Source organism: Mus caroli, unplaced genomic scaffold, assembly GCF_978045245.1.
Source record: "Mus caroli unplaced genomic scaffold, Mus_caroli_1 scaffold_9, whole genome shotgun sequence".
Lineage (NCBI taxonomy): Eukaryota > Metazoa > Chordata > Mammalia > Rodentia > Muridae > Mus > Mus caroli.
Window position 1 is genome coordinate 128506820 of NW_028227264.1, and position 27905 is coordinate 128534724.

General features: G+C 49.6%; 2 protein-coding genes across 7 annotated transcripts in view; one reads left to right on the forward strand and one right to left on the reverse strand.

Annotated features, from left to right (window-relative positions):
* Nucleotides 1-350: 350 nt before the first annotated feature.
* Itga7 (integrin subunit alpha 7) lies at nucleotides 351-25602 on the forward strand. 6 transcript variants are annotated; one of them, XM_029482650.2, is made up of 26 exons: nucleotides 351-737; nucleotides 5605-5732; nucleotides 5827-5906; nucleotides 7247-7502; nucleotides 8002-8133; nucleotides 8379-8498; nucleotides 9358-9565; nucleotides 9670-9863; nucleotides 10128-10216; nucleotides 10326-10453; nucleotides 10579-10674; nucleotides 10815-10876; nucleotides 10978-11147; nucleotides 12144-12293; nucleotides 13004-13119; nucleotides 13515-13707; nucleotides 15600-15680; nucleotides 15766-15845; nucleotides 15944-16018; nucleotides 16157-16259; nucleotides 16749-16925; nucleotides 17090-17218; nucleotides 20631-20744; nucleotides 20946-21044; nucleotides 21132-21257; nucleotides 24977-25599. In XM_029482650.2, the coding sequence occupies exons 1-26, from the start codon at nucleotides 532-534 to the stop codon at nucleotides 25205-25207; spliced, it is 3543 nt and encodes a 1180-aa protein (XP_029338510.1). In that variant the 5' UTR covers nucleotides 351-531; the 3' UTR covers nucleotides 25208-25599. The 6 variants fall into 6 exon arrangements, with proteins under 6 accessions (XP_029338510.1, XP_085699433.1, XP_021029352.1 ...); XM_085843307.1 differs by lacking the exon at nucleotides 8002-8133 and adding an exon at nucleotides 23972-24084 and having other exon boundaries at nucleotides 24977-25121; XM_021173693.3 differs by lacking the exon at nucleotides 8379-8498.
* A 27-nt stretch (nucleotides 25603-25629) lies between these two features.
* The window catches only part of Tmt1b (thiol methyltransferase 1B), a 2727-nt gene continuing 451 nt past the window's right edge, over nucleotides 25630-27905 (reverse strand). The window contains exons 1-2 of the mRNA XM_021173695.3: nucleotides 27778-27905; nucleotides 25630-26314 (exon numbers count right to left, since the gene is read on the reverse strand). The exon at nucleotides 27778-27905 is cut by the window's right edge and continues 451 nt beyond it. Coding sequence (XP_021029354.1) covers nucleotides 26078-26314; nucleotides 27778-27905 — 365 coding nt within the window. The 3' untranslated portion in view covers nucleotides 25630-26077. The remainder of the gene's footprint in view (nucleotides 26315-27777) is intronic.

The following is a 27905-nucleotide window of genomic DNA, read 5'->3' on the forward strand; positions in this document are numbered from 1 at the left end:
CAGCATATTTGTCTTCTCAGCCTCATCTCAATTCTCTGTGATTCTTCTTTTTACTGTACTCTTTCTCTCCGCATTTCTGGGCTCAACCTCCACTTTTTTTGGGGAAGGGTGAGTGAAGGAATGAGGGTGGGTGAAGGAATGAGTGCACAGTGCAAAGGTGGGGCGGCAGGGCGCAAGGCAATGGGTGCGGCGGGTGCTAGACCTGAGCCGCGGGTCTGGGCATCCCCGGACCCTGGGTCTTGCGCCTGAGAGTCTATCCGCTGCTGGGGGCAGGGGGCGGGAAGGGGCGGGGTCTGGGGCGGTGTCCCAGAGAGGAGGCGGAGCCGGAGCCGGTGCTCCCAAGGCGTGCAGTAGTTGTACTTAGCTGGTCCTGGGGCAGCAGAGGGAAGGGACTGAAGAGGGGTGCTGAGGTGAAAGATTGGAAGACCCGGAAAGATCAGCTAGATTTCGGAAACAGAAACACCCTCGGGGAGACCTGGGGCTCCCGGCGCGCTACGATTTCCTCGCACTAGCTGGGAGAGCGTTGGTCCCATGGCCAGGATTACGAGGTGCGATTTTCTCCGGCCCCCCGGAATCTGCTACCTTATTACTTCCTTGCTCGCTGGACTGTTCTTACCACCGGCTATTGCCTTCAATCTGGATGTGATGGGTGCCATACGAAAGGAGGGAGAACCCGGCAGCCTATTCGGCTTTTCGGTGGCCCTGCACCGACAATTACAGCCCCGACCCCAGAGCTGGTGAGTCACCGTACCCGCCCAGAGTCCCCAGGCTCAAGCCTTGGGCTACCTTTCTCCCAACTCCTCACCTATCCATCTCTCAGGTTTTCAACCGTACTCTGCCCACAGGCATCCCACACTTGAAGCCTTGCCTCCTATTGTCCAGGTCCTCAGACTCAGAGTCTTGCCTTGGGGGATGAGTTAAAGAGCAACATTCTTGCCAGAGACCCTCTTCCTTCTGCCTCTCCCTTCCGTTTGCATTCTTGCTCCAGCCTTGCATCTCTGGCTCCTCTTCTACCTCAGAGGGGTGAACTGCTCCAGGAAGGGAGGGTGAGCATTCTGCCTCTGCGTAGGGTGGACCGAGTGGGCAAGGGCAGAGTGGATGAGGGTGCCATGGGAAGCAAAGAGGAGAGAAAACAGAAATAGCTAACTGTCAAAGCATCACCATGAGATAGCGTGAGGACTGCAGGGCATGGAGGCCAGGAGTGGTGTGGCTTAACACAGCAGGGAGACTAGAGGAAGAGCTGAGAAGGCCTGACAGTCTTCAGTGATGGTCACAGACGGTGGCAGAGACTGTCTGAAAAATAGAGACTGTCTGAGCAGTAGCAAGAAATGGTGGCAGCTGTCACCATCATCGCCAGAAACAGCAGCAGTAGCAGCAGCAGCAAGATACAGTAAAGATACCACGCTGCTTCTGTTCCTCCTCAGGAAATTTCCAACTCCAGAAATCTCAGCAGTAGGGAGAGACAAGGAAGCCCTAGGTTGAGGAATAATTGACATTTTTTTTCAGGACCCTTGGTAGCTAGACACATTTGCAGTGTTTCTGAATCCTTGGTTCTTACTACATGTGACAGGAGGTGAGACCAGGAAGAAAGCTCCCCTCCAACTCCCCCCACCCCGCCCGCCAAAGGGCTTTCTCACCCATGGCCAATGCACAAGCCACATTTAAGTGTCCATTACTGGGATCGATGCTGTCCTTGGGGACTGTCTTTTCCTTGGTCTGGGGGCAGGAGACAGAGATGAGAGTTTATTTCTCACTCACTGGAGGTGGGGGTAGCCTTAATCTTTCTTCTTCCATTATTCCTGTCATCTGGGAGAAGGGTGAGCTCTCTAAACCTTTGGGAAAGATAGGAAACTGATGTCTCTAGCCAGTAGCAGGCTTCCTCTCCGTCTCTTCCTCTCTCCCCCCTCTTCCCCCCATCTGTTAGAGTTCCAGGCCTGGAGGCCTTTTTAGGACATGCCGAACTCTCTGAGTTATTTCCAGGCAAATTCTAGGTTATTTTTAATAGCATGGTCTCTTGTCATTTTCCCCTTCTCTAAAGGTGGCCCCTGATTCTGTCTCCCAGGGCCAAGTTAGGGATATTCCCAGAGGGGCCTGACTGTCTGGCCTCATTGCGCTCCAGCAGGGGGCATTCTGCTGACTGGGGGCACAGAGAAGCTGCCACCTTGTTTGGTCTCTCTCTCCCCTGTAGCGTCTTGAGCACTGATAGGAAGACTCGTTTGTTTTCATTCTAACTTAGGTAAGATTTTGAGTTCTATCCTTCCTACTTTGCTCTGTATTTGCCACCTCACTTATTCCTATCAACTGCAAAATGGAAGCAAACAATATCACGATCCCATCGGATCATTCAATAGCACAAGGCCTGTAGTGAGTGCTGAGAAAGTGTTCGCTGTTCTGGAGCCCTGGTGTTGGGATTCACAGAGCCTGAGAACAGTTTCACAGCATCTTGGATCCAGAGGCTTGCCTGGAGGGACCCCAGGCAGAGCCAGCCTTTCTGGACATGTAGTTTTCCCAGAGGGCCACTCAGACTGCACTAGGTCAGGGAGGGGCTGGTCTGGGGTTGAAGCTCTGGTAGGATACAGTAGTCGTGTGCTACTACTCACCGAACTCGGCAGCCAACATCACCCACACCCCACCCCTACCCCTTGCATTCACTGAAGCTTTGGTTACTATTCTGTCTGAAGGCCTGGGGTTGTTGGGCTCCCGGAGTGAAGCCATGAAGCAGAGTGTGGCTGGGGCAGAGGTGACGGGGTGTTCTTATTCCAAGAGGACCTGGCTGGGTTCTTTCTTCCAGGAGTAGGATTGGTCCTTTAGCTTCTGTCAATGTGAGCATCTTTGTTCCTTCCTGCACTTGGCCTTTAGGGGAGGTGTGAACATGCACACTCCTGCTTCTTGGGCTGTGCATGTGGGCACTAAGCAGTGGAGGCACTGGGTGTCTCCGTGACCCCACAAGAAGCATGAACTCAGTAAATTGGCACTTCCTATGGGGCAAGTACAAAGACAGATTAGGCTCCCTCCACCCCTGTACCCTCTCCAACAGAAGATGTTCTCTGCGATTGCAGGTTGGCACACTGCAGACTATGAGGGCTCTGTTTACTCAGGGCACATCACCTAGATTTCCTAGGGTGTCATTTTCTCCTCCTCTTTTTACTTTTCTGGCAACAGGCCAGGCAACGACTGACCAGGTAATTAGGCAGATGTGGTTGTAAATGGGGGCAGGCTGCTTAAAGTGTGTGAATGAGGATGCACATCTGGGAGATAAGAGTTCTTATCTTACAGGATTGTGAGAGCCAGTGGGAGAATGCTCATGGCTCCTCCCCTAGGAATCCAATCAGAGAGTGCTAAAGGGTAGTTCCTCCAACCTCCATGTCTAGCCCAGGGCCTGACCTATCGTAGGTGCTGAATAAATATCATTTTCTTGTCTTACCTGACTTAGGGCTTGATGTATAATGTGGCATCAGTAAACGGTCGTGACATGAATGATGAACATATGTCGTCTTTCTTCCTCTTCCCTCCATTTTTAAAAGATTTTTTTTTTGCTTTATATGTTTGCATATTTTGCTGATGTATGTTCGTGTACTGCATGCATGTGCATGGTGTCTCTGAAGACCAGAAGAGGGTATCAGATTCCCTGGAACTGGACTTAAGTATTGTTGTGAGCCAGCATGGGAATGTGAGCAGTACTGGGAATAAAACTCAGTCCTCTGCAGGAGCAACAAGTGTTTTGTTTATTTATTTATTTTTATCTATCTATCTATCTATCTATCTATCTATCTATCTATCTATCTATCTATCATCTATCTATCATTCATCTATTTTTTTAAATTAATTTTTAAAGGTTCATTTATTTATTTTATGTATATAAGTACACCATTGCTCTCTTCAGACACACCAGAAGAGAGCATCAGATCCCATGAGAGATGGTTGTGAGCCACCATGTGGTTGCCGGGAATTGAACTCAGGACCTCTGGAAGAGCAGTCGGTGCTCTTAACTGCTGAGCCATCTCTCCAGCCCTATCATTTATTTTCTTGAGACGGGGTTTTTCTGTGTAGCCCTGGCTGTTCTGGAACTTTCTTTGTAGAATGGGCCAGCCTTAAGCTCACGATCTGCCTGCCTCACCCTGCAGAGTGCTGGGATTAACATGTGCACCACCACATATGGCTTACAACTGCTCTCGACTATTACGTTATCTCTACAACCCCCCATCCCTTCTATTAAAAGACCTATTTTTAATTTTTTTATTTGTGTGTGTGTGTGTGTGTGTGTGTGTGTTCTTGGTGCCCGTATAAAATTATGTGCACAGAGGTCATAAGAAGGTGTTGAATCTTCTGGAGCTGACATTACAGGCAGTTGTGAACCACCTAGGGTGAGTGCTAGGAATAGAACCCAGGTCCTCTGCAAAAGCAGCAAGCCTTGACTGCTGAACCCTGTTTCCTGCTGCGTGCTCTCCTGACCCCCGCTTGACACTGGCTCTGATACGGGATGACAGCTGCTAAGAGACGGCAAGAGTTGTGGGAACCTTTCCCCTCACCCTACACGGTCTGGCGCAGTGCCCCACAGATGCCTGTCAGTAATACTGTCCGACAGTTGTGGGCTTCACCCCCAGGATGGGACGTGGAAGAGTGTGGGAGAGAGGCCTTGAGGCTCGTCCTGCTGCCTGCCATTCGTGAGCCTTTTCCTGAAGAGAGAGGATCTCTGTAGCCATCTGGGTATCAGTTACTTCATTTTACTTCTCAGTCACTCCTGGCTTTGGGGTCCAGTCCTGGGGGACCCAGGCAGCCTCCATTCCCAGCACAGTCCCCCTCTGGGGAAGACACTTTGGCTGTAATCATGGAAAATTGTTCTGCCAAGAACGTTGTAGCTGAGAAAATGGCTGAGGGAGAAGACTGGGTAGGGGTGGAGGGAGAGGGGAAGAAAAAGCTGTGGATGGAGAGGAAGGTCAGATGGGAAAGGGGACTCTGGATATGGGGAGGGACTCGGGTGAGGTTAAAGGCTATGAGAAACCCTTCTCGACTTCCATGCCAGTGTGCATGACTGAGTTTGGGGTTCATTGGGCCACCGGTGGGTAGGGTCTTTGTTGGACACATGGCAAAGGGGAAGCAGATCCATTTCCAGCTTCTTGCCTGGCCCCTGAAGCTGTCCCTGAGCCACTGTGCCAGTCTGTGTGCCCGTTGCTCTTGTCCCAGGCATTCTTGCAATTTTGGCGGGGTGTCAACTGGACCAGGGTTAGGGAGGAGGGCAGAGTCTGAGGCTGGGGCCAAGTAGGGGGTGGGGAGCTTGTCGGGAACAGGTGCTGGGCAGGGCAGCTCTCAGGCTGGCAATGCCGGCAGGCTGCTCTGGCTGGCATGTGTGTTCCCATGTATGTATCCGTGCTATCTGTTGGTTCTTTATGTATAGAGTAAGCACGCGTGTGACAAGATTGTAAGGCTCAGGTCTGTTAACCTGTCCTTGTCAGGATTTGAGGGAAACTTTTAATTTTTGACTTTTAATTTTTTTTTTCTCTTTAGTACTGAACACTCTGCTTGGCCCTGAGGAGTTGAGGCCAGGGGAGCTCCAGGGTAATTGGAACACTCTGGACTGAGTCTAGCCCTTGTCCTACCCTACAGGCTGCTGGTGGGCGCTCCCCAGGCCCTGGCTCTTCCTGGACAGCAGGCAAACCGCACCGGAGGCCTCTTTGCTTGTCCCCTGAGCCTAGAGGAGACAGACTGCTACAGAGTGGATATCGACAGGGGAGGTGTGGCCTTGGGAGGGTGGAGTAGGGGCAGTGTGTGAAGAGGCAGGACTTGGTCTCCTGTTCCCTCCCCTGATTCCCAGTGTCTTTGCCTCAGCTAACGTGCAGAAGGAGAGCAAGGAGAACCAGTGGCTGGGAGTCAGTGTCCGGAGCCAGGGGCCCGGGGGCAAGATTGTTGTGAGTACTACTCCCTGTGACAATGCAGAAATTATGATGATGTGTGTACATTGTGTTCCTGTGCACAGGAGCACCTTCAGAATACTAACTGGACACATGGTGTGGTTCCTAGAACCACTGGGTGATACACAAAAGTGTAAGAGACGGCTCTGTTCCTTATCCATTTAAAAATATTTGTCTGTGATTTAATCTACTCACCTACACATTTGTCATAGCACTGCAGACTGTTTTCTTATTTTCAGACATTATGCTAGTTTCTGAGAGAGGACTCATGAATACAGTTAGAGGTCCCGACCCTGCCAAACAGCTATGGAAATTCTTTCTGGCCTGGGACTCAACGATATCCTCCTGCCTCTGCTTCCTAAGGGCTGTGATTTAAGTTGTGTGGCACCATGCCTTTTAGTCATGACCTCTCTTTTTCTCTCTCTCTTTCTCTCCCTGTGTCTCTAACTAACATTCATAGAAACACAATTATCAATAGAAGACTGAATGTAACTAATGTTAACTAAAATGGTCTAGTCTCTAGTCCACAAGCCCAAAGGAAGAGTAGAAAAAAAGGACTTCTTCAGGCATGGTGATCTGAGTCATGCTTCTGAAAATTGGTAGTACTCAGAGACGAGGTATCAGGGTATGTCCTTCTCAGAGGTGATGTCTTATAAAGGTCTAGGGACAAAGACTGGGAATGTGATTCAGCAAAGTGCTTGCTTTGCAAGCATGGGCATCTGAGTTGGATTCGTAGAATTCACATTAAAAAAAAAAAAAAAAGCAATGTATGGAGGTTGTGTTTGTAACTCCCATATTAGGGAGGCAGAGCCAGCAGGATCCCTGGGGATTACTGGTCAACCAGTCTAGCCCATTTGGCAGGGCCCTGGTGCCAGCGAGAGACCGTGAACAGCTTTTGAAGAATGACACCTAAGGTTGTCTCCTAATTTTCACAAGCACCTGGCATATGTGTATGTACACTGATATTGTACACATGCACCCCTGCACATATCTGAATGAACACACACACACCCCAAACTTATACACCAAACTTAGCATGTTGCAAAACTGTTATACAATCAGGGAAGCACACGTTTTATGTGCTGTATCCAGGTGGAATGCAGGACAAAGCCATCTTCCCGTAAGTGGCTACAGGTAGGTTACTAGATAAGGACTTCACACTGACTGGGGACTATGTGTCAGTGATACTGGTAGAGGTGTGTGTGTGTGTGTGTGTGTATGTGTGTGTATGTGCATGCATACAGGCTTGCATGGGTGTGTCTGCCATAAGTCTGCATATGAACAGCAGATATGTCCCTGGTAAACAGGAAATGACCCGTTCTTCCACTCTTTCATAGACGTGTGCACACCGATATGAGTCTCGACAGAGAGTGGACCAGGCTTTGGAGACTCGGGATGTGATTGGCCGATGCTTTGTGCTAAGCCAGGACCTGGCCATCCGTGATGAGCTGGATGGTGGGGAGTGGAAGTTCTGTGAGGGGCGCCCCCAGGGCCATGAACAGTTTGGGTTCTGTCAGCAGGGCACAGCTGCCACCTTCTCCCCTGACAGCCACTACCTCGTTTTTGGGGCTCCAGGAACCTATAACTGGAAGGGTGAGTCACTCGCTGGGGAGGGTGGAGAGGAGACCAAAACCTCCTCTTACCTCAGAGATGGGATCCCATCTCATAGGATGCCATCCATTGCTGGCAATGGGTCAAGCATGATCACAAGTTGACCTGGGGCATTGCCTGCCGTGCCTTTCACTCCCGTTATGCTAGCATGTAAATGAATGGGGGTACCTATTCTCCATCGCATGGCCATGTGTTTATCTACATGTTGGCATGAGCTCCCATATACACGCCTGGGCCAGGGCCTGCATGCTCCAACACAGCAGCCCACATCTCAACACTGCCATTTCCGTCTCTGCACGCTGCCACTGGCTGAGCTGACACTCGGTGAGTGTGACTTTGGGGGACCCCTAGAAGCTTGGGCTAGGGAGATGGATGAGGTGGGGCTGAAGAGAGTGGGGCTGCCCATGTGCCTGTTCAGCAGAGTGTGTGGCTTGAGGGGGTGCCCCTTCCACCTTGAATACTAACAGGACTGTCCTTGCAGGCACGGCCAGGGTGGAGCTCTGTGCACAGGGCTCTCCGGACCTGGCACACCTGGATGACGGGCCCTACGAGGCGGGGGGCGAGAAGGAGCAAGACCCCCGCCTCATCCCGGTCCCTGCCAACAGCTACCTTGGTAGGGACCCCTCCCCGGCCCAGGATCACTCTAACCCTCTGTTCCTTTCTCTTGCCCTCTCTCCATGTGCCCATCCTTCTGTCTCTGTCATTGTGTCTCTGGCTTCTTGGTTTCTCTCCCTTTCTTCCTCTCCTTTGTCCCCTTTCACCGTCTTCTGGCCTTTCTATCCGGCTCTGTCTGTACCTCGTGCTCTCTTCTCCTGCTGTCCGTTTCCCTGGTGTCTCTCCCCGACCTGCTCCCCACAGGGTTGCTTTTTGTGACCAACATTGATAGCTCAGACCCTGACCAGCTGGTGTATAAAACTTTGGACCCTGCTGACCGGCTCACAGGACCAGCCGGAGACTTGACCTTGAATAGCTATTTAGGTTTGTAAGCTCCTGCGCCCTGGGCCCTGGGGTTTGGCCCTGGCCTTCCCATTTCCCCTTTAGGGAGTATCCTTTCCTTCCCTACCCTCCCCTAACACATGCTCAGGGAATCGCATATTGGGCACAAACTGCAGAAGAGAATTAGGTCCATCAATAGGCCTGAGAAGAATAGGTCTCGAAGGTGATAGTCTTGGGGGATGTAAGTCAAGGGTCTCTAAGGAAGAAGACCCAGGTAGAGTGAGAGGACCAGGGTCAACCCTGCTTGGAGTGACCTTTAGGGAAGTTCCTCTGAGTGGTGGATGGTGACTTGGGTTGGAGAAAGCTTTAGCCTTTTGAGTAAGCCCCTCATAGCCATTTATAGCCAATTCTGCATATCAACATGGATGAAACGAGGTCCAGGAGACATTTGGGTGAAGCAAGTTCTTCCTTGACCCCTGGTTTTCTTCCCATCTATGTAAAGATTGCCTTCCCCTTGGCAGGGTAGAAAAGATTGGGAGGGGATGCATTGGATGTCAATGGACCTTCTGGGTGTGTAAGATGGGAGGAGTCTCCCTCTTCTTCAGTTCCCCAAGTTGGGCATGAATGGTTGGCTCTTGTTGCTATGCCCAGCCCCTCTGACCAAGTCACCAAAGCTTCTCTGTCAGTGCCTTTCTCTCTGCTCCATGACACCTCTGTGTCATATCCCGTGTCTCTGACCAGGAGGGCTGCAAAGATTTCTAGGCCCTGGCTGGGGAGGAGGAATAGTCTAGCCACAGTGGTGGGGACTGGGGAGAGGCAACTTTTCTTTGTGGCTCTCCAGGGGCTCACCTGGCTTCTGAATGTTGGAGAATCACTCACAGTAAGCGATTCCCTCACCTAGGTTTCTCCATCGATTCTGGGAAGGGTCTCATGCGCTCAGAAGAGCTGAGTTTTGTGGCAGGGGCTCCCCGTGCCAACCACAAAGGGGCTGTGGTCATTCTGCGCAAGGATAGTGCCAGCCGCCTGATACCTGAGGTTGTGCTGTCTGGGGAGCGCCTGACCTCTGGCTTTGGCTATTCACTGGCTGTGACTGATCTCAACAATGATGGGTGAGATGGGATAGGGGGAGTGTCCCTGGGTCCAGGAGTGCTTTCCATGCTTTGTACTGGGTCCTTTGGTTTAGAGGGCTCCATACTGTCTCCTTTCTCCACAGCTGGGCAGACCTGATTGTGGGTGCCCCCTACTTCTTTGAACGCCAAGAAGAGCTGGGAGGTGCTGTGTATGTGTACATGAACCAGGGTGGCCATTGGGCAGATATCTCTCCTCTCCGAATCTGTGGCTCCCCTGATTCCATGTTTGGGATCAGTTTGGCTGTATTGGGGGACCTCAACCAAGATGGCTTCCCAGGTATGACTGGTATTAGGAAAACTCGGTGTGGGGAGGGGCTGAGAAGGTAATGGTATCCCTCAGAGATCTGATTGTTTTAAAACTCAGGCAAGTTGAGCTAGTGTTATCTGGAGAGAGTGGCTAAGAGGATTTTTAAATGATGTATGTAGCTTATCAATGAAACTGGCAACACATTCTACAGGATTGAATGAGGGGAATTGGGTGTGGACCCTGTCCATCATCCTCCACAGCCTATTATCCCTTTTCCTTTTCTCATGTCCCCAGACATTGCCGTGGGAGCTCCCTTTGACGGAGATGGGAAGGTCTTTATCTACCATGGGAGCAGCCTGGGGGTGGTTGTCAAACCTTCACAGGTGAGAGATGTCATTCTTGTTAGGAGATGGTCCTGGGTGTTAGCTGCAGTGGGCAGGGGAGGGAGGATTGGGAAAATGGGGCCCAATGAGGCTGACTGCCTGTCTCCAGGTGCTGGAGGGTGAGGCGGTGGGTATCAAGAGCTTTGGTTACTCCCTGTCTGGTGGCCTGGATGTGGACGGAAATCACTACCCAGACCTGCTTGTGGGCTCACTGGCTGATACTGCTGCTCTGTTCAGGTGAGCCTCCAGGCTATCAAATCCCCTTGCAGGTGTGGCCTCATTCCAGTCTCATACTTGGTCCTGCAGAGTGTGCTCAACTTCACACTCTCTCCGTTCTCACCCAATGAACTCTCTATGTCCAGGGCCAGACCTGTTCTACATGTCTCCCAAGAGATCTTCATTGACCCCAGAGCTATCGATCTGGAACAGCCCAACTGTGCCGACGGACGCTTGGTCTGGTGAGGGGAGATTAGAAGGGTGGACTGAGGAGGCTGCCAGTGGTCACTTTCCTTGCCTCTCTTTGCTAGTTTGTGTCTGGGCAGTGGCAGCAATGGGGCTTGGGGTCTTGTTTGCTAAGGAGTCTCCCTTTGCCCCACAGCGTGGACATAAAGATCTGTTTCAGCTATGTCGCTGTGCCCAGCAGCTACAGCCCTAGTGTGGGTGAGTAGAGATCTCACCTACCGCTCACTCCGATGGCCTCCAGGTGGAGAGGAACAGAATCTTCAGCCCACTCTCTTCCCTCTTCTTCCTCCGTGCCACAGTCTTAGATTATATGTTAGATGGGGACACAGACCGGAGGCTCCGGGGCCAGGTTCCACGTGTGACGTTTCTGAGCCGAGGCCTGGATGACCTCAGGCATCAGTCCTCCGGCACCGTGTGGCTGAAGCACCAACATGACCGAGTCTGTGGAGATACTGTGTTCCAGCTGCAGGTAGCTGCTGACTTCCGGGTCCTTGCTCTTCTGCAGCACACCCACACCTAGCTGTCAGCTCTCGGTTCCCAGGGGTTGGAGAGATTGCTCAGCAGTTAAGAGATTGTGCTGTTCTTGCAGGCCACCCAGATTTGGGTCCTGGTACCCACCTTGGCTGACTAGTGGTACCCTGTAACTCTAGCTTCAGGAGCCCTGACAAGCTCTTCTGGCTCCTTTGGATACCTGCATTCATGTGTTCATTATATGTATGCGCGCCTATGCACGCACACAGGCACATGTGTGTGCACGTGTACACACATACACACACAATTTAAAAAGTAAAAATTCTTTGTACTTGGAAGCACATATACTAAGATTGGAATAACAGATAAGACTAGCAGGGCTTCTTCATGAAGATGACGAAGATGACACCTAAACTAGTGAAGAATTCCATTTTTTTTTTTAAATCCAGGCATTAAATGGTTTTCCTTTCGAGCTCCTTTTTGCCTTGATGCCTGATTTTTTTTTTTTTAATGGAGTGTCCTGGAACTTTTTAATACAGGCCAGACTGGCGTAAATAGGAGATCCTACTTCCTTGGCTTAGCTTTGAGAGCTGCCTTCATACATCTGTGAAAGGAAGGCTGGCATTTCACGGGGGTGGGTGGGGGTCTGGTCTTTAAGGCTGTTTACTGCCATGGTCTCTCTTTCTTTTTTTTTTATCTTTATGTAAATTTATTTTCTTATTATTGTACAGAGATTAATACCTAATGCAAAACTTGTGTGGGTGTATCAAACAATATTAAACAACAGCAGCTATTTTTTTTTTTGAGACTGGGTTTCTCTGTACAGCTCTGGCTGTCCTGGGTCTCTCTTTCTTATCCCCACATGCATTTCCATCTGCGCTTCTGTTTCCCTCTTTTAATTTACAAGAGTCTTCAGTGTACTGATGGGGGGGGGGCCTTAATCAGGGCTGGGACTTGGGAGTTGTTCCAGTGAGAAACAATCTTTCCCTTCCAGGAAAACGTCAAAGACAAGCTACGGGCCATTGTGGTGACCCTGTCATATGGTCTCCGAACCCCTCCATTAGGGAGGCAAGCGCCTGGCCAGGAGCTCCCCCCTGTGGCTCCCATCCTCAATGCTCACCAGCCCAGCACCCAGAGGACTGAGGTGAGCATGAGGGACATGGAGCTGGGATGGACAATGGTTCTGATATCTCCACTGTGACACCTGCTCACAGCTCACAAAGCTCTTTCACACAGTACAACCCTATATATGTCGGTGATGTGATACCTCAAAGGCAACATGTCTCAATGTGTGAGAGGACGATGCTCCTAGTGTGAGAGGACGGTGCTCCTAGTGTGAGAGGACAGTGCTCCTAGTGTGAGAGGACAGCGCCCCCTAGTATGAGAGGACAATGCTCCTAGTGTGAGAGGACAGTGCTCCTAGTGTGAGAGGACAGCGCCCCCTAGAGTGAGAGGACAGCGCCCCCTAGAGTGAGAAGACAGCTCCTGCTCTTCCACTCCCTGTAGTCACGCAGGTCTTAGGATAATCAAGGCTCATAAACTACCGTGCATTAAATCATTCCGTGAGAAGGGGCAGCATGAAGCTCCATGCATGGTTTTCTTGGCAGCTCAGTGACCATACCCTTCACTGTTTCTCAATCTCTGGGATATAGATTGTACAGTCTGGGCTGGACAGCGTGGCCTGCCTACGGACCAGCCTGCTAATCCTTACAGCAGTATGGCAGTATTCACTTTATTTTACAACTCAGAGAGGTTAAGAGGCCAGCCCAGTGTCACACAGTTAAGTGCCAGTTCTGGAGTTGGTGACACATTTGACCCCTTCCTGCCTTAACCTTAGAGATGATCTTCTCCTAGATCCACTTCCTGAAGCAAGGCTGCGGTGAAGATAAGATCTGTCAGAGCAACCTCCAGCTCGAGCGGTACCAGTTCTGTTCCCGGATCAGCGACACAGAGTTCCAGGCTCTGCCCATGTGAGAAGGGTGGAGAGGGTGCTTGTAGAGGAAGAGGGGAGGGGCCAGGGCTCAGAGTGGTCAGGCAGAGGCCCTGACTGGGAAGAGATAACGATTCTCCTAGTCTGGATAATGCCTTGTGTTCTGTGGACACTTTGTTACACTCCTTTGTGAGGTAGGGCTGGCTGGCTCCCTGTTAAGAACTCAGAGCAGAGGCTCAGAGATCTTGCTGTTTACACAAGGTCAGAAAGTGGTGGAGTTAGGGTAAGGATGGAGGTGCTGCGGAAAGAGCTGGCTTGCTACTTGGGGGACCTGGAGTGGGAGGAGAGGCAGTGTGTACTTGACTGGAGACTGGGAAGAGAGAGGTCACTGGTGAGAGGCTCAGACTCTATAGTGAGTTGGGCTCTGTCTTCCAGGGATCTGGATGGAAGGACCGCCCTGTTCGCATTGAGTGGGCAGCCGTTCATAGGCCTGGAACTGACAGTCACCAACCTGCCCTCTGACCCTGCCCGGCCTCAGGCAGATGGGGATGACGCTCATGAAGCACAGCTCTTGGTCACCCTCCCAGCCTCTCTACGGTACTCAGGAGTCCGTGCTCTGGACTCTGTGGTAAGAACCTGGGACAGGGCACAGTGGGCGGGGTCATTTAAATTTTTTTTTTTTTTTACTTTTGTTCTTTCCTTCTTTCTTTTCTTTTCTTTTTTTTTTTTTTGTAGTCATGAGTCCTATTATGATGTTTTCAGACCTGTATTTCAGTGTGCTTATCTGATCATAATCACTCCCAATACTCCATTTTAGCCATTGTTCCATTGCTGTGAAGAGACACTATTACTATGGCAACTCTCCCCCTTCCCTCTCAATCCCCCTCCCCTGAGACAGGGTTTCTCTGTGTAACAGCCCTGACTGTACTAGAACTCAATTTGTAGATGAGACTGGCCTCAAACTCACAGAGATCCACCTGCCTCTGACTCCAAAGCACTGGAATTAAAGGTGTGTGTGACCGTACCTGGCCCTTGCCATGGGCAACTCTTATATAGGAAAGTATTTAATAGGGACTGGCTTACAGTTTTGGTGATTTGGTCCATTATTGTCATAGTGGGAAGCATGGTAGCACGCAGGCAGATATGGTGCTGGAGAGGTAGAGGAGAGTCTACATTCTGATTGGCAGGCAGCAGGAAGAGAGAAAGAGAGACTGGGCCTAGATTGAGCATTTGAAATCTCAAAGCCCACTCCCAGTGACACATTTACTTCAACAAGGCCACACCCACCCCAGTGAGGCCACACCCACTCCAATGAAGCCACACCTATTCCAATGAGGCCACACCCACTCCGAGGCAACCCCTCCTAATAGTGCCACTTCCTAATGACCAAACATTCAAATATATGAGCCTATGTGGGACATTCTTATTCAAAACACCACACCCTCTTTTCTCTTCCCGTAGTTCCCCCCATGCTTATATATCTTCTTAGAAAAAACATACTTTGTCTTTCTGCATCCAGTATTAACCTGTCTTGTTCCCACTTTCTTTAGACTGCTTTCTACTCCCAACATAGTCTCCATTTTGTGTGTGTGTGTGTGTGTGTGTGTGTGTGTGTGTTTGAGACAGGGTCATAGCATTGGCTAACCTGGAACTTGCTATATAGAGCAGGCTGGCCTCAGTTGACAGAGATCCACCTGCCTCTGCTTCCAGGGCAGTAGAATTAAAGGCATACACTACCAAGTACCAAGCTTGGACCATATGTATATTTGAGACAAGGTTTTTCTAAGTAGCCCCAGCTGACCTTGAACTTGTGTCAGTCCTTCTGCCTTAGCCTCCCAAGGGCTAGAGTTATAGGCATATGCCACTCTAGATAGACAGACAGACAGACAGACAGACACACACACCCCACATACAGGTTTATATATATTTAGGTTCCACATATGAGAGAAAATATGCAATATTTATTTTCCCTACTATCTTTTCATGTGCTCCCTCAGGCCCAGTTTAGAACCCTTCCCCCCATACAGTTCCTCCACCCTTCCACTTTTACATTATGTGTATATTAAAGCTAAATTTCTTTCTTTCTTTCTTTCTTTCTTTCTTTCTTTCTTTCTTTCTTTCTTTCTTTCTTTCTTTCTTTCTTTCTTTCTTTTTTTTTTTTTTCTTTCAAGGCAGGGTTTCTCTGTATAGCCCTGGCTATCCTGGAACTCACTCTGTAGACCAGGCTGGCCTCAAACTCAGAAATCCACCTGCCTCTGCCTCCCAAGTGCTGGGATTAAAGACATGTGCCACCACTGCCTGGTGAAACTAAATTATTATAGGAGAGAAAATGTGATGTTTGTTTTTCTGAGTCTGTCTTGTTTTGCTTAACATGGCAATCCCCAGTTCCACCCGTTTCCCTGAAGATGACAGTTTTGCTCTTCTTTATGGCTGAGTAAAGCTCCATTGTATGTACATGTGAGGTGAGATCTTGAGAGCTTCAGTAACCCAAACTGACCTATCCTTCCCTCCCCCATCCAGGAGAAGCCGCTCTGCCTGTCCAATGACAGCGCCTCTCATGTCGAGTGTGAGCTGGGGAACCCTATGAAGAGAGGCGCTCAGGTTGGCATATCTGGCTTGTGCCTTGAGTGGCCCATGCTTAAGACCCAGCCCTCCCCTGACTCACCTGTCATTCCTCACTGGGCAGGTTACTTTTTACCTCATCCTCAGCACCTCTGGAATCACTATTGAGACCACAGAGCTGGAGGTGAAATTGCTGTTAGCCACGTAAGCCTGGGGGCAGGTCGGGTCACTTAGAAGGGCTTCAAGTGTCTCATGGTGGTTCCTGTGCCAACTGCCCACATATGCCTATGTTCACATGTCAGGATCAGTGAGCAGGAGCTGGATCCGGTCTCCGTTCGGGCTCATGTCTTCATTGAATTGCCGCTGTCCATTTCAGGGTAAGTGTTGCTTGTGTGGGCCCCTCTGCCACTCCCGATCCCTGCTTTGGGCTCTGCCTTACCTGGCCTTACCCTCCTGACTCCATTTGGCTGGACCCCAGGTCTCTTTATCCCTTCTTCTTGTCCTTCAACAACCAGGGTGGCCTCTCCCCAGCAACTCTTCTTCTCTGGGGAGGTGAAGGGTGAAAGTGCCATGCGATCTGAAAGGGATGTGGGCAGCAAAGTCAAGTATGAGGTCACGGTAAGCATCCCGCTGTGTGGCCCCTCCTTGGTCTCCTTTCTTCTTGGCATAGAGGATAGGCTGTCGAAACATGTCTCAAGGTATAGGTTCTTTCCCACATGGTGGTCCTGGGGTTCCAACACTTCTGCACTGGGTAGACAGCGCTGAGGATATGCTGGTGCAGGAGTCTCAATGAGTCCTCTAGACAGGCCAGCTCTCCTGCAGTTCTGAGAGGCCCTGGGAACTCAAGGAAGACCCTCTGCTCAGGGTCCAGCTGGAATGGGGTCTTGGGCAGAGTTTATACCTTTCCTTAATACTTCACCCTGGCTTGACCTAGTCCCCCTCACACATGCTCAGCTTTGCCTAGGTTTGGTATGAGGAGGGAATAATGCCTGATCTAGACTGTGCAGCTTTGGTGATGCTGTGTTTCCTGAGCTCCACCCCTCAACCTTGCTCCTCTCTCTGGATGTATCTGAGCTTCATTTCCTCACACTGCTTTGGACCCTGTAGGTCTCTAATCAAGGCCAGTCCCTCAATACTCTGGGCTCTGCGTTCCTCAACATCATGTGGCCCCACGAGATCGCCAATGGAAAGTGGCTGCTGTACCCCATGCGGGTGGAGCTGGAGGGCGGACAGGGGCCTGGCAAGAGAGGGATCTGTTCCCCAAGACCCAACATCCTCCAGCTGGTGAGGCTTAGAGGCGGAGTGGGTGAGGGGCCTGGGGTTGGGGAGAGAATTGGGAGGAATGTCATGCAGCTGGGGGAGTCCGTGTGAGTGGTGGAGTGGAGATGCCATCTCACGGTTGCCGTACTTGGAGGGACCCCTTCTACTCCTTCCTCTTCCCTGTCCAGGATGTGGACAGCAGGGATAGGAGGCGGCGAGAGCTGGGGCAGCCGGAGCCGCAGGAGCCTCCAGAGAAGGTGGAGCCTAGCACATCCTGGTGGCCAGTGTCCTCTGCTGAGAAGAGAAACGTGACTCTGGTGAGTCAGTGTGGGTAGTGCAGCCACTGGGGTGCATGAGTGGTAGAGGGACCGTCACAGGTGCACAAAATGTCTGGGAGCTTCCGTGGAGGTCAGCCCGACAAGGCGCTTGAGCAAACAGCAGAAATGAGTCATCCAGACAGTCTGCATCCCAGCTGGAGGAAGAGAGTGCCGGTGAGGCAGTTCCTGACACCTCAGACTCTGCAACTGCCCACTCTAGGGCCAGCTGGGTAGCCGGGCAAGTGATCCTGCCCATTTATATAAAACATCACGTGTCCTAAGGGCTGGGATGGACTCAGTCTCTTGCCTGCACCTTCCAAGTGCTGGGATTGCAGGCATGTGCCACCGGGCTCAACATTCTGTTATCATAATTAAGGTTACGGTATACACATGAGGTTTGCTAAGCTCTCCTTTTTGAACAATTTTGCTTCTTGTTTTCGCATGTAGTTTTGGTATTTAGCTGGGTGAGATGAAGGCTCTATGCTTGTTCCTCCTAAGGTGGTGTTGACGGTGAGACTGTGGTACAGATGTCAGTTGGAGACACTGTGGGTAGAGGTAACCCAGGCATGACAATGTGGGCAGTACAGACCTGGAGATACTTGGCCCTTCTCTGTAAGCAGTCAGTGTACTCTCTCACATCCTGTTCTTTTCTCTGGGAAGAAGCCTCCCCATGCCTCTTTGACACTCCAGGCTAAAGAACGCAGGCAGCTGTGCATCTGGAACTAGCTGCTGCTGTAGTATATTTACATCTAGTTCCACCTTTCCACAGGGCCGGCAGCTCTGAGAGACTCCTGGTTAACAAGCGCTCTCTCTCTCTCTCTCTCTCTCTCTCTCTCTCTCTCTCTCTCTCTCTCTCTCTCTGATTTTACTAGTCAGGGTTTTCTCTGTGTATGTAGCCTTGGCTGTCCTGGAATTTGCTCTGTAAACCAGGCTGTCTTTGAACTCACAGAGGTCCTTCTGCCTCTGCCTCCTGAGTGTTGGGATTAAAAGCGTATGTCACTCTGCCTAGTTTAGAAACAGAGTCTTGGATTATGAGCATGTGCCACCAGACCCAGTTATTTATTAATTGTATTTATTTTTATTGCAGAACCAAGCAGCCCATTATTCCATAAAATACAATGTGTTCCCTCTTTACTTAGAAGGACTAGAGATCAAACTAGGGCCTGTGTATGCCAGACAAGCACTCTACTACAGAACTACAGCCCAGATCCTCATTCTCTTGAGAGGGAGAAGGGATGTCTTGTTATATAGCCTGGGCATCCCTCCAATTTGCACCCTTTGATTTCCTCTCAGATGCTGGAATTACAGGCATGTGTCCTTGTGCCTGGCTTTATTTACTATTTACTTCTCTGTTTTTATAATGTGATTTTATTATTTTGATGTGTATCAGTGTTTTGCCTGCCTATATGTATGTGACCCATATGCACACAGTGCCTTCTTTTAGAGGCCACATGGGTGACCGTGTGACATTTTTCTACCCGTTTCTGGCTCATTTCACCTCATGTATTATCTCAGATTATTTAGAAATATTTTTGGAAGATTTATCTTATGTTTATGAGTGTTTTGCCAGCATACATGCATGGACATCATATGTGTACCTCGTGCCTATGGAGGTTGGAAGGAGGCTTTGGATCCCCTAGAACTGGAGTTATGGGTGGTTGTGAGCTGCTGTGCGGCTTCTAGGAACTGAACACAGGCTGTCTGCAAGCGCAGCCAGTGCTCTTACCTGCTGAGCCACCACCTATTTCCTTCACTTGGATTCTTTTTATATACAATAAAGGCAGGAGATAGCTTTGCCTCTTAACAAGCTGACTAAAGAGTTTTGAATTACTCAAAGTAGAAAAATAAAGGAAGACCAAAAGATTCCAAAAAGGGGCTAGGAGGTGGCTCAGTGAGTCAGGGTACTTGCTGCCAAGATGGAAGACTTGAGTTTCCATCCCTGGAACCCACATGGTGGAAGGAGAGACCCAACTCCTGATGGTTGTCCTCTGACTTTCATATGTGTGCAGCAGCATGCACCCTCCCCACTTAGAACATGTTTTTTTTTTTTTTTTAAACAGAGTCTCAGATAGCCAAGGCTAGCTCTTTTTTTTTTTTTTTTTTTTAAGATTTATTTATTTATTATATGTAAGTACACTGTAGCTGTCTTCAGACACTCCAGAAGAGGGCGCCAGATCACGTTACGGATGGTTGTGAGCCACCATGTGGTTGCTGGGACTTGAACTCTGGACCTTCGGAAGAGCAGTCGGGTGCTCTTACCCACTGAGCCATCTCACCAGCCCCCAGAACATGGTTTTTAAAGAAGGACTCCAAACACTCTCAAGCCATTCTTGTGTGCATGTGTGTGTGTGTGTATATGTGTGTATGTGTGTATATGTGTGTGTATGTGTGTGTTTGTGTATGTGTGTATATGTGTGTGTATGTGTGTTTGTGTATGTGTGTATATGTGTGTGTATGTATGTATGTATGTACATATGTATATTGTGTGTGTGTGTGTGTGTTGTGAATGGTGGCTAACGGTAACTTTTAGGCAAGTAGGTTGAAGTCAGCTTTGGAAGAATGTGAGTTCCCTGCCCTCAGTAACTTGTCAAAAACCTCTCCCTCAGTGAGTTTAGAATAGGCTTTGCCAAATATGAGTCTGACTTCACACATCTGTTCCACTACTAGATTGGCTCCTTTCTTCACCTCCCTTCTCTTCTTCTCCCCTCCCCTCCCCTCCCCTCCCCTCCCCTCCCCTCCCCTCCCCTCCCCTCCCCTCCCCTCCCCTCCCCTCCCCTCCCCCTTCTTTTTTTTTTTTTTTTTGAGACAGAGTTTCATTATGTAGTTTTGGTTGTCCTGGAATGCTCTATATAGGCATTCAAACTCACAGAGATCCATCTGCCTCTGCTTCCTGAGTGTGGGATTAAAGGTGTGCACCACCATGCCTGGCACCACTGAATAATAGCTTTACCAGCTCTGCGACATGAAGTAGGCTGGTGGCCTTCTTTAAGCTTCAGTTTCTTCTTTTGAGAAACACTGATGCCAGGTACAGTGGTCTACATCAGAGCAGTCTCAGCACATAGAGGCCAAGGTAGAAGGATACATTGGAGGCTAGCTTGGGCCTGTCTCAGCATTTGGAGCTTAACTGAGGTAAGTGCTTGGTAGTCACTGGATGCTTAATAACTCAGACAATAGGTTGAGTAGGTACCACCTCAGGAAGCCGCTCTGCCTGTTGCTAGGAAGTCAAAGACCTCCCCTTCCCTCCCTCCAATGTGTTTCAAAGCCAAATAGTCTAGAGTTGAGGTAGGTACTATTTTGGGCCAGAGGGCTGTCTTGGGAAGACTTCCTGGAGTTTGAGGTCAGATGAGAGCATGAGAGAGATGGCAGACTCATGGGCTTGCTGGCTCAGGGTCCTCCCAATCCTTGTTCCTAGGACTGCACCCTGGGCACGGCCAAGTGTGTGGTGTTCAGCTGCCCACTCTACAGTTTTGATCGTGCAGCCGTGCTTCATGTCTGGGGCCGCCTCTGGAACAGCACCTTTCTGGAGGTGAGGACACCACTGGGGCTCTAGGCTGGGTGTCTTCTGCAAAAGTCCCATGGGAGTTTGCTTTTTCTCCTTTCACATCCAAATGCAGCACTCTGTAAAGCCACATTTACCCTCTGCCTTGGCACCATTTTGTCTGTAATTTCAGGTTGGGGAGGGTTGAGGGAACATCGGCATTGAGGAGTCTCTTCCCTATCCTCTTAGGAGTACATGGCCGTGAAATCCCTGGAAGTGATTGTCCGAGCCAACATCACAGTGAAGTCCTCCATTAAGAACTTGTTGCTCAGAGATGCATCTACAGTGGTCAGTTGCCAGGCTGGTGGATGTGGTGGGTGGACGGGGACTCTCTTCCTTCCACTCACTCCAGCTTTTGAGCTTCTTGTTTCTCAGATTCCAGTGATGGTGTACTTGGACCCCATGGCCGTGGTTGTGGAAGGAGTCCCCTGGTGGGTCATCCTCCTGGCAGTGCTGGCTGGGCTGCTAGTCCTGGCTTTGCTGGTACTGCTGCTGTGGAAGGTGAGGCTTGGGGAGGGATGGAACCAGTGTGAACTAGAATTAGAGTAAGGTAGCTAGCCTCTCACCCACACATGCACTCATCCCTGTGTGGGTTCCATTTGCCAAAGGCCAGCTTGGACAGGTCAGGTACACTGTTGAGGAGGGGTGTGGAGTTGGTGATTAATCACTCAGCAGACTTTTCTCTGAGGGAGTAAAACAATTCTCTGAGGCTAGTGAAAAGGATGAGAAAACACACACACACACACACACACACACACACACACACACACACACTTACTTGGTGGCTGAAGCAAGGCTCCAACAAGCTCCAACAACCTTATTTTTCCCCTATAGCTTATATACCCCAGCAAAATCTTTCAAGCAATATACAGATTACCCTGTGGTTACATTCTAGTTTTCTTTAAGTGAATAATTTCAATCAGTTATGTTTAAAAAGAAAAACATGATCCTGATACCCTTACACAATTAAACGTTTTACATATTACAGGTGAAAAAACAAATTATTCCCAAGGACCCATATATATTCATGTTTAAGTAACTTGTTATAGATTAACAAAGGGTAAGCAAGCAAGCTGCTTTTATCAGCTAGTTCTCTTACAGGGAGGCTGCAATTTGTGGTTGCAAAAGGATCGATTATTTTATTATTTATCTTAAAAAGTAATCTTATAAAAAATCTTAAAAGAATCACAAATCTAAACTTTTACTTATTTCTATTTTTAAAAAAGATTTATTTTATTTATTTTATGTATATGGGTACACTGTATATGGTACTGATGGCTGTGAGCCATCATGTGGTTGCTGGGAATGAAGGTTGCTCATTCTGGTTGGCCCCACTCACTTGTGCCTAATTTATTTATTATTATACCTAAGTACACTGTAGGTGCTTTCAGACACACCAGAAGAGGGCATCAGACCTCATTATGGATGGTTGTGAGCCACCATGTGGTTTCTGGGAATTGAACTCAGGACCTTTGGAAGTGCTCTTAACCACTGAGCCATCTCAACAGCCCAAATCTAAACTTTTATATAAAAAACAACCAGCCATTTCTACTTTAAATCCTCAGGGTGCACACCCACTCATCAACAGTTTTTTAAATGGATACACGCAATTAATCATCACCCTGATCACCAGTCCATCTTCCTTAGCAAGAAAGGCACATCAGCTGGTGCTAGTCTTAGTCCTTGGCAAAAAAAAAAAAAAAAAAAAAAAAAAAAAAAAAAAAAAAAAAAAAAAAAAAATTCCCCACTCAATTACCAAGAGTGTGACTTTCTGAACTTTAAATTATTCCCCAAGATTTTCTATGTCAAAGCCACTAACAAAAACCATCTTAACCTAACTTCACTAATAATCTACGTTTCTAAATTCTTTCTAAGGGTGGTGGTTGAGTCATTAATCTGCTCCAGCAGCAATACTTGGAAAAGATCAATTACTATTATTATTTTTTGTTTTTGTTTTGTTTTTGTTTTTCGAGACAGGGTTTCTCTATGTAGCCCTGGCTGTCCTGCAACTCACTTTGTAGACCAGGCTGGCCTCAAACTCAGAAATCTGCCCGCCTCTACCTCCCGAGTGCTGGTATTAAAGGTGTGTGTCACCACATTCGGCTCAGTTACTATTATTGTAAATGCCAATGCCCATTGAGGAGCTGGAGACCCCCTTAGAGTTTTTGTACAACTCATAGATCATGACCAGGAGGGCAACAAGCAGAGCAAAACTCCAAAACAGCATAAAGTTTTCGAGACAAATAGTTCTTTGGGGCTCTGCCTCTCCGAGGCACAACCATGGTGATTGTGCTGACCGGTGGGCTGCACTCTCTGAGGTCTAAAGCTGTTTTGCTGTTCCTCTTGTATGGCCCCCTGCCATCTGGCAACTCCATGGAGCACTTACCCTGCATACACCAGGAACTCTGTTTGCCCCGGATGTTTCAGAGATGTCTCTGGTACCGATCTTGTCCTCGAGGATTGTGTAGTCCAGTAGGAGTCGAGGAGCCTTGTAGTTGAGGGCAAGGTGGAAGGTGTTGAGTTGAGAAAATGGGAACTTGGAGGAGGGAACGCTTTGGAGGGCATTCCCTGGAGCGAAGCTTTAGAAGAGGGTGAAGTGGTAGGATCAGGATGTGGGCAGATGGAAGTGGTATGTGAGACTTCCAGAAGAACCTCGGTGGATAAAGCCACAAGAGTAGGGAAGTGTGGTCTGACTTAACCATACTGTGGCAGCAAAGGCTGAGAAGGAAGCTGTGATCAAGGCCAACAACTGTGGAACACTAGCTCAGGGAACTGCTTGGAGCTGAATGGTAGCTGCATACCAGGCTGCACATGGAACCATTCTTCTTTGAACAGAGCTGTAACAGAATCCTATTGGCTCAACATAAAAGCACACACATGCACATGTCAGTGCAGGGGATCTCGTGCTCTACCAGGGCTCATCCCTGAGCCACATGCCACATGTGGGGCTGGTGTATAACCAAGCACGCCCTTGGGGCTCTGTGGACTGCCTTGCCCACCTGCTATTTGACAAGTGTGTGTCATCAGTGAGCCAAGCTCTGGAGTGGCACTCATGCTGTTGAGAACTTGCCCAGTCTTAGGGACGATTAATGCCTTCAGGATTGGCCTCAGGATGCCTGTCCCATGCACTACTCCCACAGAACAGATATAAAGGTCCACTTCCTCCTCAATCTTCCCATCCTCTGCCTCTTTCCCCTTATCCTTCAACATCCCAGTGTGGCTTCTTCCGTCGGAACAGTCCAAGCTCCTCATTTCCAACCAACTATCACCGAGCCCATCTGGCCGTGCAGCCCTCGGCCATGGAGGCTGGGGGTCCAGGGACTGTGGGGTAACTGTTTGTATGCATGTGTGTATACAAACGTGTGTATATCTATATGCTTATGTGTGTGAGTCTATGTACAGATCCCATAATTGGGGTGTGGGGGTCATGAATGTGCAGGGGTGTGTGTGTCAGGAATGTGCAGAATAGAGAGAGAAATGTGTACAAGGGAGATGAGGGTCCTAGTGTCTGAGGTAAGGAGTAATTAGAAAGGTGAGGTTTTAAGTGTCAGCATACAGAGCTCAGCATGCACAGACAGTGGGTAGGCTAGGAGTGTGAGCATGTGGCATGTGGGGTGGCTCCATGCATGTCTTTTCTGTGGGAATGAGTGTGCAGAGATGATTGTGCAAGGAGACCTGTGCGGTCTGAGCATGCAGGAGCCTTGGCTATTCTGAGTTTTAGTATGTAAGAGGTCTAACACCACCTTGGTAGGTGAGGGGTTAAGCTTCTGTATTCATGGATTCAAGGACCCTAACCTAAGGGGTTGCATACAAGCACACAGGTATATGCATATGAGGTTGGAGGAGCAGGAGGTCTAGAAGGCTATTCATCCCTTGGATCTTATATTCTAGGAGACACTACTGAGGTTTTAAAAGAAGTTTGAGTAGGAGAGGAAGGCTTGGGAGGTCCTGATGTTCAGCTTCAAGCCTCTCTTTCAGGGACCAAGGGAGATTTCCTTGTTTTTTTCCTTGGGTTTTCCTTCTGGTTTTCCTCTTGCTATGAATGAGAACCTTGGACCCTGGTACTGATGGTAGCAAGCTGGGGGCTGCCCACGATGCCGGAAGCTGATCAGCCTACTTCACTTTTGCTTCAGCTGGTTCTTTCCAGCCCAGGGACTGTTAGGGGCCTCAAGGGACCTCCGTCTGCAATCTCCTCATGGTCTGGCTTGGTGTCTTTATAGCTGGGATTCTTCAAGCGGGCGAAGCACCCCGAGGCCACCGTGCCCCAGTACCACGCAGTGAAGATCCCTCGGGAAGACCGACAGCAATTCAAGGAGGAGAAGACAGGCACCATCCAGAGGAGTAACTGGGGCAACTCCCAGTGGGAGGGCTCTGACGCACACCCCATCTTGGCTGCCGACTGGCACCCTGAGCTGGGTCCTGATGGACATCCGGTGCCAGCCACTGCCTAACTTCTGCTGTCCCAAGCCCAGCCCGTGGGTTCCTTCCGCCCTTTTCCCAAGATGGCTCCTTGGGATGGAGATAGTGGAGTAGGTTGCTGGCATCACGTTGAGATATGGCAAGCTCACTTTTTCAGGAGCACAGATCTTTCTCCCACCAGGAGAACCACCCTTCCATCTTCCCCATACAATGCTGTGAGACGAGGGGGCATGGCTGGAAGGGCAGGCATGTCCTGATGCAGGGTGGGGAGAAGGGGTCCTGAGCTCCCTCTCATCCACCCTGTAAAACCTGTCTTCCCCAAAGTGCCTTAGACAGAGGGTCAGGGAAGAGACTGTGTCACTGTCTCAGGGCCCTTTCCTCCCAAGTCTCCCCTGCCCTCTGGCCTTACTGTGCTGTACCAGTCCAGTGGTTTTGTCTATTTATTAAAAAAGTATTTGACAATAAAATCTCTGGCTGCTTTATTGAGTGCCGCTCTCTCATCCTAAGGTTTTTCTGCTCGCTCGTTCCTCCGAACCCCGGGACAGAGTGGGTAGTGGGGAGGGAGGCTGAGGCAGCCTGGCAGGGGATACATGTATTGACTTGGGATTAGTTCCAAGGGGGCACATGGTGTAGTTTCAGAAGGACGCTAGGGAGAACTTTACCATAGGGACAAGAGAGAGGGAGAATAGGGGTCCTAGAAAGGGGTTGGGCAAAGTCCAGGGCTTAGCAGTGTAGTTTTCTGCCTCTAGTGGCTGAAGCTGATGAATGATCACCCTGGCAGCGGCAGTGGCAGCGGCGCTGAGAGTCTCTCTCATACTTTACCTGACTCCTCCTTAGAAGTACTGTATTGGGGTGACTTCTGGCTGCAGGTGGGGAGATCAGATGGCATCCTTGGGGAGAGTTTATTTCACAGCTTTTCCCATGATGTGGGGCCCAACAGGTAACCACCTGAAGGGAGGGGGCTGCCATTCCAGCTGGACTTCGGAGAACTGTGCCCTCTCAATGTCTTTCCAGGTCTCTCTGGTGAGGTGGCAACCATCTCCGATGTGTTTCCAGGTAGGCTCTAAAACTCGCTGCCACAGGAAGGCCCGGCTTCCCTGAGGCTCAGCCACGTGCTCCCAGAAGAACAGAAGGCCTCCCTGGGAGGGAGGAAGTAAGGAGAGAGAGAGTTACGGTCATTTGTATCTGCTCCATCTTGCTCTTTTTGTTTCAATTCTCTTTCTTCACTCAGACCCAGCTTTGTCAGATCTCTCTGAAGTTAGAGCTTCCGCCCTAAGAGTTTATGGAGCAAATGGCTCCAGACATTACCTGTATGTCTAGCTCCTGTCCTCCTCACAGTGCATATAAGGAGCTTCTGGTAACAGGGTGGCCATGGCAGGTGAAAGGTCTGTATAGAATTACCAGGAATACTATACAGTAGGGAACAGGAACAACTGACTTCCAGGTGTGTAACCTTTGAGCATTGTGACATGATATTTGTCTACCTGTTCATGCTCAAGAAATCTGTGTTTAAGCTTTTTTTGTTGTATTTTTCTTTTCTTCCTCTCTCTCTCTCTCTCTCTCTCTCTCTCTCTCTCTCTCTCTCTCTTTCTTTCTTTTTTGAGACTGGGTTTCTCTGTGTAGCCCTAGTTGTCCTGGAACTCACCCTGAAGTCCAGGCTGGCCTTGAACTTAGAGATCTGTCTGCCTCAGCCTCCCAAGTGCTGGGATTAAAGGTGCGCACCCAGCTATTTTGTGGTTAAGTTACAAAAAGTCATTAAAAAAAGTCATTGTATTTTAAATACATTAACAAATTTGTGTTGGGCCACTTTCACAGCTGACCTGGGGTTAGATACACCTGCTAGATAGAGGTATGATCCCAGCCTCTCCTGACATTCTGGTGTCCAGCATAACCCAGACATCCCAGGACTTCTGGCTACAACAGGACTTCCTCAGACCCTTTCCCCCAGTGTGCTCTTCCTAGGGAATTTGTCCACTCCCATACTGAAACTGCAGAAAAGTCACCGGGTCCAGAGCTCATTCTCTAGACCACATCTTGTTCTGACTTCCAGACCTGAACTTCTGATGCCCCGTGTGGCTTCTCTGCACGGATGTCTTGGTGGATCCTGAGACCCATCACGTCCAGAACAGTTTTTCCATTCCAGCAAGTGGACGATTCATCCACGCCCTCTTCAGTTGTGCAAGCCAGAAACTTCAGAAATCATCCTAAATTCCTCTCTTTCCACACCCTGCTCAAACTTTCATAGACTCGACTCCCCCAACACTTCTACTTGAAGAGTTTTATTTCCCCCACCGCATCCTCCACTAGAACACTTTTAGCCTCTCCCCCCACACCTCCTCCACACCAAGATAACTTCTTAGACATCAATTTAAACTTCACCACCTTCGGTGTCTTCTCTAGCTTTCCTCACTCCCCTGTGTTTCCATAGTAACCTACAGTGCCCCTTCATGGTCAGATCTCCCATCTGTCAGCATAGGCACAGGCCTAACAGGCCATTCTGATGGTGTGTTCAGCTGTCAGGTGGTGGGCTACATCAGCGTCCTTTGGAGTTGCCCTACTATGCTTACCTGCTCCAGGCCTATACCCTCCCTAGTCTACTCACCGGCCTCAGGACTCTCTGGACTTCCTGCAGGACCTTTCTGGGGCTCTGCACAGAACATAGCACCAGGGTACAAACCACCACATCCATGGAGCTGTCAGCCAGTTGTTTCATGTTCTCTCCGTAAGCCA